Source organism: Periplaneta americana, chromosome 14 (genome assembly GCF_040183065.1).
Source record: "Periplaneta americana isolate PAMFEO1 chromosome 14, P.americana_PAMFEO1_priV1, whole genome shotgun sequence".
NCBI lineage: Eukaryota > Metazoa > Arthropoda > Insecta > Blattodea > Blattidae > Periplaneta > Periplaneta americana.
This window is the reverse complement of record NC_091130.1, coordinates 111,233,780-111,242,132: the sequence shown is the minus strand read 5'-3', so window position 1 is coordinate 111,242,132 and position 8,353 is coordinate 111,233,780. Positions and strand designations below refer to the sequence as shown.

At 33.8% G+C, this 8,353-nt stretch overlaps 1 protein-coding gene across 1 annotated transcript; it reads right to left on the bottom strand.

The window, feature by feature from the left end:
* Positions 1 to 2,981: 2,981 nt before the first annotated feature.
* On the bottom strand, positions 2,982 to 7,928 carry LOC138713670 (cuticle protein 67-like). The gene is made up of 3 exons (XM_069845937.1): positions 7,777 to 7,928; positions 6,847 to 7,095; positions 2,982 to 3,448 (listed from the first exon to the last, which is right to left on the bottom strand). The coding sequence occupies exons 1-3, from the start codon at positions 7,786 to 7,788 to the stop codon at positions 3,182 to 3,184; spliced, it is 528 nt and encodes a 175-aa protein (XP_069702038.1). The 5' UTR covers positions 7,789 to 7,928; the 3' UTR covers positions 2,982 to 3,181.
* Positions 7,929 to 8,353: the final 425 nt, after the last annotated feature.

Below are 8,353 nucleotides of genomic sequence, written 5' to 3'. Positions count from 1 at the left end.
GAGTTTTTCAGAATAGTTTAATGAATTGATTTTCTCTTCATGTGTTGAACAATGATTACATTTAAATATCTAAATAACTGTATTTTTATGCAAACCTAGTCTTTCAGGTGAAGCTCCCTGTAAAGCAGATTTGAATAATTTCAAGGGAAAAATTGTTCTGGGGCCGGGTATCGTTCCCGGGACCTCTGGTTGAACGTACAGCGCTCTCCCAACTGAGCTACCCGGAAACTCCACCCGACACCGTCTCAACTTTTCCCTTTATATCCACACAACTCGCGTGGGCTGACGAAACGCCAGAGACCCACATCGAGTGCACACAAACTCTGTGTGACTTGGAATTGAGGTTTTCTGTTAACGTACATATATTATGCAAATCTAGTCTTTCTAAAATTATTCAACTGTATTTTTACTTCATAAATGATAGTCCTAAGTAATTATCTTTACATTTCTAATGTATGCAGATTAATTGGTAACTTAGATAAGTTACAATAACAGTAGGCCTATTTCACATTATTATTATTATTATTATTATTATTATTATTATTATTATTATTATTATTACTTATGCACTTGTATTAATTATAGACCTGATTGAATGGAAGAGAAGGCCTTAAGACCTTAACTCTGCCAGGTAAAATAAAATAAAATATTATTATTATTATTAATATTATTATTATTATTATTATTACTACTACTACTACTACTATTAAATATTTGTAGCAGAATATAGTGTCGTATTTCATTATACTCTGTCATGTACAATATCACATTCTGTGGTATATTCTATTGCATCATATTGGTTATTTTATCCAGGCAACGTGAAAAGACGATTAAATATAAAACTATAATGAAATGTGCTATATTACCTTGAGTCCAATAGCGCATTGTTTCATATAATAATATATTATTATCCTCCTCTAGTGTATACTCAAGTCGCGGTGCAATATAATATTGATTTCTGTTTCTAGTTAGAATCGTAAGCATATATTCCATTTCTGTATCATGAAGGCAGCTCGTTTTTCTACGGTAAAGAATGCTGTTTTAGCAGCAATTCTTTGTAAGCTATCCACATGATACAGAAGAACTACAATGAAAATTGGACGAAAGAAACTGTCATTGAATAGGAAAGAATTTTTCTACGCTTGACACAAATTGCGCCATTTTTCCTCAAAGAAGTAAGTTAATGTTTAAGATATAACTTTTACAACGTAGGTTTTCTTTACTATTGTAGCCAATGCAACAACAACTAGTTACAAAAGGAAAGGACTGTAAATTTAGAGGAAACAGGAAACAAAAAGTGATTATTTTATTAATTGTATTGAACACTTTAATCTGTAAAAATTTAAGATTCTCTTCAACAAAAACTTAATCGATTGACACTTTGTCGCAAGCAATTTTCTATTAAGTGTAGGCAGTTAATTTCTGATCACGTCACCATGAAGCAAGGTCGCCGCCTGACAAAGCACTCTACAAAACGCAAAACAAAGAACAGGCAAGAAATTATATATGAAAATAGAGTAAATTATTACTAAGACAAAAAGAACGAATGCTAGTAGATCCGTAATCTGAAACACTGTTCCTTGAGACTAACCTGAACACTTTGTACGAGTATAACATGACATCAAGAACCCGCACAGCATTTCCTTCAAAGCGATGATTCATGTTGCTGAAAAGTGAACTTGCATTTGTATTGCTTGTAGTATGCGCACGTAATACAGTCGCTTTGACATTCCTGGATTAAAGTCTTAGATATGGAGGCTATTTATCTATGTGGACTAAATTTCATAATTTTAAAAAATATGTTAAGCCACAATAAAGACTACAATTTATTTAAACGTTGTGATATGCTGAGGAGAATCAATTAACTCTCCGAACTCTAAAAGTTCTTTAAATTTATAATAACTCACATTATTGTAGAGTTCATTTGGAATTTATACCGGAAGTTCGCATATTTTCCTATTTTCTCTTAAAAAAAAAAGAAGAAGAAGATAGGCTAAAGTTACTCCTGCAATGAACTCTCTGAAATATTAGTGATCAAAATTACGTGCAAGAGAAAGTATAATCGAAGACCTCTGCGGAATAAGAATGTAACGAACAAAACTATAATTTTTCAGAGAAAAAAAAAAACTTTCAGAGGCATATTTCATTATATTTACTAGCAGAAACCTTTGACTAATCAATTTATTGCTATAAATGAATGCTTCAAAATTAATTTTCCCATCTAAATCACGTAGATTTTTTCAATAATTGCATGTTACACAACATCCTCTTTCCGGGGAGATCTTCAATTCTTAAACTCGTCCTTCTGCAGTTTTTATGCGATTTCTATGGCAAATGTTTCATGTTATTTCATTATACAACTTTTGTTCCCGTCTAACGCTATGAGATCTTTTTTCCGATTAGATTTTATTACACAGTTTATCGTTAATAATGCAAGAAATATTCTTGACAGTTGTCTGAACTTCCTGTATTACCGAGTTACACGTTGTCATTCGTTGAATGTTGATTTTTTTCATAGCCTTTCTACATAATTATATTTCAGAATAATTCAGTTGTACGTTTTAAAAATATTTTGAACTAGATAGTTTTTGCCATAATTAAAATGAAAGAATGATTATAAATGTATGTACGTATAATAGAAATGTTGAAACCAGAAAATTTAAACTATTTTAGAGCTAAAATAATGAGCAGAAGAGCTCGAGTAAAACTACGAAAATGAAATTTATAATATATACAGTTCCAGAGGTCAAACCAGAACTTTCTAATTCTGATGAAGCAAATAATAGTGCGAAAATGAGTTTTCTGTATTTTCTTGGAAAGGTTTGTTTGTTGCTTTGATTTTACGGTAATTGTTATGGTATAAGTATAATGTTTTATTCGAAAAACATGAAATACTAATGTCGCTGGAATGATGGTATGATATGAAGGACTATATAAAGGTAATATCGGAATCGGTATTAAAGAAATAATAGCAATAGGTATACAATAAAATAATTTTATTTTAATTGTTTACATATTTTATATGTACATAGCGGAGAAACATTTAAATGCCTACCAATGTTTTTGTGGAAGATCGGATGACGAACTTTTGTTGATCAAAAGTAAAATAAGTTTTCTATAGTATCTTCACGATGAATTTGAAGATGACTCAGGTCTCAAGATACTTGGAATGGTAACATATTTAGTAAGCCCATGGAGCAGCATAGCCGGCAACAGCGGGAGCGGCGATTGAAGCAGTATAGCTGGCAATGGCAGGGGCGGCGACTGGAGCAGCATAGGCAGCGACAGCGGGGGCGGCATAGGTAGCGACGGCGGGAGTGGCCACAGCGACCTGGTGCACCTCAGCGTGGGGCTCAATGGTGGCTACGGTGCGAGCGGGAGCGGCCACGGGGACCTGGGACACGGTTTGCAGGGGGGTGGCCAGGGCACCGAAGGAAGGCTTGATCACCTGTAATAACATGACATTATTATGGTTATATAAAAATTAAAGAATTATTTTGTACAAGAGACTTTTCTCAAATGTTCAATTTTAAACAAAAAAGACAAATAGATTTATGCCCTAAAACATTATTATTATTATTATTATTATTATTACTATTATTATTATTACTATTATTATTATTATTATTATTATTATTATTATTATTATTATTAAATGCGTGTTATTATTCGGTTGAGAAGCTCTTATCATCCAGTCTGCTGTCCAAAAATCTGAAAGTTAGAATTTATAAAACAGTTGTATGGTTGTGAAACTTGGACTCTCACTCTGAGGGAGGAACATAGGTTAAGGGTGTTTGAGAATAAGGTTCTGAGGAAAATATTTGGGGCTAAGCGGGATGAAGTTACAGGAGAATGGAGAAAGTTACACAACACAGAACTGCACGCATTATATTCTTCACCTAACATAATTAGGAACTTAAAATCCAGACGTTTGAGATGGGCAGGGCATGTAGCACGTATGGGCGAATCCAGAAATGCATATAGAGTGTTAGTTGGGAGACCGGAGGGAAAAAGACCTTTAGGAAGGCCGAGACGTAGGTGGGAGGATAATATTAAAATGGATTTGAGGGAGGTGGGGTGTGATGATAGAGACTGGATTAATCTTGCACAGGATAGGGTTCGATGGTGGGCTTATGTGAGGGCGGCAATGAACCTTCGGGTTCCTTAAAAGCCATTTGTATGTATGTATGTATGTATTATTATTATTATTATTATTATTATTATTATCGTCATCATCCCCAAATTTATTTATTTATTTATTATTTTGCTAATAATTGTAACATAAAATATAACATATACAGAAAAACTTTAGCTCGCCCCTGAAAGAGTAGAACTCGTTCTCAGGGGCGGATTCCTGAATTGAAATTAATAATTAAGTATACAATACAATTTGTCTTATGTCTACTGTGCAATTATAGTATATAAATTTAAATTTACAATTGTTTCAATTTTTATAAAATCCATACATAACTTTTTAAATTTAATACTAGAACTATTAGAATTGACAAGATTAGGATATTTAAATATAAATTTGTTATATATTCTTGGGCCTAAATTATTACTATGATTAAATACTGTAACAGTGTTGCATTTTGGTTCAAACAATCTTAAAGGATTCATACCTTTTGTTTCATAACTGTGAGAATACAAGTCAAAATTATTTCGATTCTTATGTATGAATTTTATTAATACAATGTAATAAATTTGTGTTACGTTAAGTACATTGAAGTCTAGAAACAAATTTTGAGATGGAAAATCAATAGGTTTATGAAGACATATTTTAATTATTTTCTTCTGTAATAAATAAAGTGGATTAAAATTGGATTTAAATGAGCTACCCCATCCTATAATTCCATATATAATTTATAAATCTCCAAATTCATCTTGAAATTTAAACATTTTTTGTTTTTAAGTCCAATAAAGAATTACACGTCTGCTTATCAATTATATTTAAATTGATTCCATGTAGAAAATTTTTCTCATGTTCTTATTCTTTTGTTATATATACATAATATGAAGGGTTCAGAGCCATAGTGGGACAAGCACCATTTATTAAAAACGGAGAAAGCAAGGGTTAAAGTTAAGTGAATACCACAGTTTAATGAAGATTGATATATCATTTAGTTTTAATGTGTATACTTTATATTACTTGCTACATGTTTTCATTGAATTATGGCAATAACTTCTTTTTAACCCTTGTTTTCTACGGTTTTAGTAAATGGCGCTTGGCCCGCTATGGTTCTGAACCTTTCATATTTCTTCGTATTAATTTTTATATTTCTTGTATAAAGGAAACTACACACGAACACGAGTTTTATTCATACGGGTATTCTTGATCTCTATGTTTTGTATACATAAATATCAAACAAATGAATAAATAAAATAAATAATTGAATAAATTTGAACAATCTATGCATACTGCTCTGAAGCAATACTAAAATTTTTAACATAGTCAGAAATTAATTTCTTATTTCTTCAAAATCTAAACAACATTGTGCAGTTTGTCTAAGCTTCTACGCAGACATTTCTAACATCATATTTAAATTATTTTAAAAAATTTTAAATTAGGATTTATTTAACGATGCTGGCAACTGCAGAGTTTATATCAGTGTCGCCGGTGTGCCGGAATTTTGTCCCGCAGGAGTTATTTTACATGCCAGTACATCTACTGACATGAGCCTGTCGCATTTAAACACTTAAAATTCCATCGACCTGGACCAGAATCGAATCTGCAACCTCGAGCATAGAAGGCCAGCGCTATACCAAGTATGCTAACGAGGCCGACTTTAAATTCTTGTAATGTATATATATTTATAATTAAAAATATTTTTTTAAACATCTTTCGCATCAGAACTAGAGATGTTAAAGAAATAGAAATATTTAATGATTTACTTTGGGAAGTTACATGTAATTTTGAATATAATAAAGTACGAAATGGAAACATAAAAATTGTAGATTTATCCTTCGAAGAGGTTGAAAAATTCAAATATTTTGGGGCAACAGTAACAAACATAAATGACACTCGGGAGGAAATTAAACGCAGAATAAATATGGGAAATGCGTGTTATTATTCGGTTGAGAAGCTTTTGCCATCTAGTCTGCTGTCAAAAAATCTGAAAGTTAGAATTTATAAAACAGTTACATACCCGTTTCTCTGTATGGTTGTGAAACTTGGACTCTCACTTTGAGAGAGGAACAGAGATTAAGGGTGTTTGAGAATAAGGTTCTGAGGAAAATATTTGGGCTAGGAGGAATGAAGTTACAGGAAAATGGAGAAAGTTATACAACGCAGAAGTGCAAGCATTGTTTTCTTCACCTGACATAATTAAGAACATTAAATTCAGACGTTTGAGATGGGCAGGGCATGTAGCACGTATGGGCGAATCCAGAAATGCATATAGAGTGTTAGTTGGAAGACCGGGAGGAAGAAGACCTTTGGGGAAGCCGAGACGTAGATGGGAGGATAATATTAAAATGGATTTGAGGGAGGTGGGATATGATTATAGAGACTGGATTAATCTTGCACAGGATAGGGACAGATGGCGGGCTTATGTGAGGGCGGCATTGAACCTACGGGTTCCTTTAAAGCCATTTGTAAGTAAGTAAGTAAGTCTATTTATAAGTCTGATGTCTTATTCGAGGACTTTAAATTAATTTCGTATGATGGAGTATTTTTAAGGATTTCACTATTATTTCACCTACAACTTAACAATTCTACAAGTGCAAACGGGGAAATGAAATATAATTTATTGTTAACAGGGAACGAATTTGTAAATCTCCAAAAGCTAAGTAGTCCAGACAATGTTATAATGTCCTGAACTGTAAACTTGAGAAGTTCGGTAGTACCTGAGAAGTGTATCCAGTGACAACGGGGGTGGAGGCATAATGGACGTGCTTGGTGACGGCTGTGGCAACGGGGGCAACGGCGACGGCAGCAGGGGCGGCATAGGTAGCCACGGCGGGGGCGGCGACAGCAGGGGCGGCATAGGTAGCCACGGCGGGGGCGGCATAGGCAGCCACGGCGGGAGCGGCAACTCCAGCGTGGAGGAGACCAGGTCGGGCTGCGGCCACAGCCAGCAGAGCGGACAACACCACCTGAAAGCAAATAAATACATACAAGCACTGTACTAATAAGTCCGAGTTCTAATTTCTGAAAAATTACTAAAGTCAGAATGCATAATTTATGTGGCGTTATGGTTGTTACCTCTTCTTTTGTTATGAATGAAGTAAAAGTGAACTAAAGAACTAAGAGAAAAAGGATGAAACAATATAAACGAGATGTGATATGAATTACATTTTTCAAATGTGTTTTAGATTTGAAACAAATATATTTTATCATAACTGTTTTAATTTTTAATGTTTAAAATTATCAAACGCGTGTTATTTAAAACTATACTCAAAAGAAATGCAGTGATTATGTAAATGAAACATATTCATTTGCTCCGATGTTTGCATTTGGGACATTATTTTCTAGCCTTGATATGTTATCTATAATGATATTTTCATTTTTTGAAAATTTGCAGAATATCGAAAAACTCTCCAAGAATTGAAGAAAATAAAAAAAAAATGTTACTACAAAATGAGCGAAGGAATAAAAATTCTGCCGATTTTTCGGATGTCAAATTTTTTTGTTCTAATACCTATCAGATTTTTAATTGCTGAATACTATACATATTGAAAAGTTGTTAATAATTTACTTAATACTTAACTTCTGGTGTACCCACACAACTATTTAGACTGAACAGTAAGATCGGGTGTTTATGGGTTGCTACTCACCAGTTTGTACATTTTGGAGTAGTTTTGTGGTCTGTGTTGCTGCTTAAGCAAAGTGTAGCGTTCAAAGTCTGGGCACAGTATTTATAGATCAGTGTCCACAGCCGGGCGTGGTTCCGAGCAAATCTGCTGTTGAGGCCTGTTGGCCTTGTCCATACTCTACCCCCAACATCTTCTGTACTATAATACGATATCGTGTGACGTAGTCTGAATATGCACTCTAACGGTTAAGTTTCAGGAAATTCCTGGAGTGGTCAGTCACACAAATCACTCTTCCTTATAAGAAGACTTTTGCTTCATGTCGTTACATAAAGAATAATGGATAATAACTAATTACTACGTCAACTTTTCAAGTGGAATTTGCTGCGGACGAAGAAGATAGTGCGGCAAATTTTCTCGTGTTACACTTGTTTCCTTAGTACTACTCTATTGAATTTCCATCGACACATTATCACCGATCCATGATGAAGTGTATAGTTTTGCCAATCTAACACTTTGCTCTATGCCAGGTGTTAATATTAATAATTATACGGCAGGAGCGGCATAGGCCACTGGGGCGGCGTGGATGGCAGGAGCGGCA

Coding starts and splice junctions, on each gene's coding strand:
- LOC138713670 (XM_069845937.1), bottom strand. Junction 3,449..6,846: donor TCACTGGATACACTTCTCAG/GTACTACCGAAC, acceptor ATGTTATTACAG/GTGATCAAGCCTTCCTTCGG.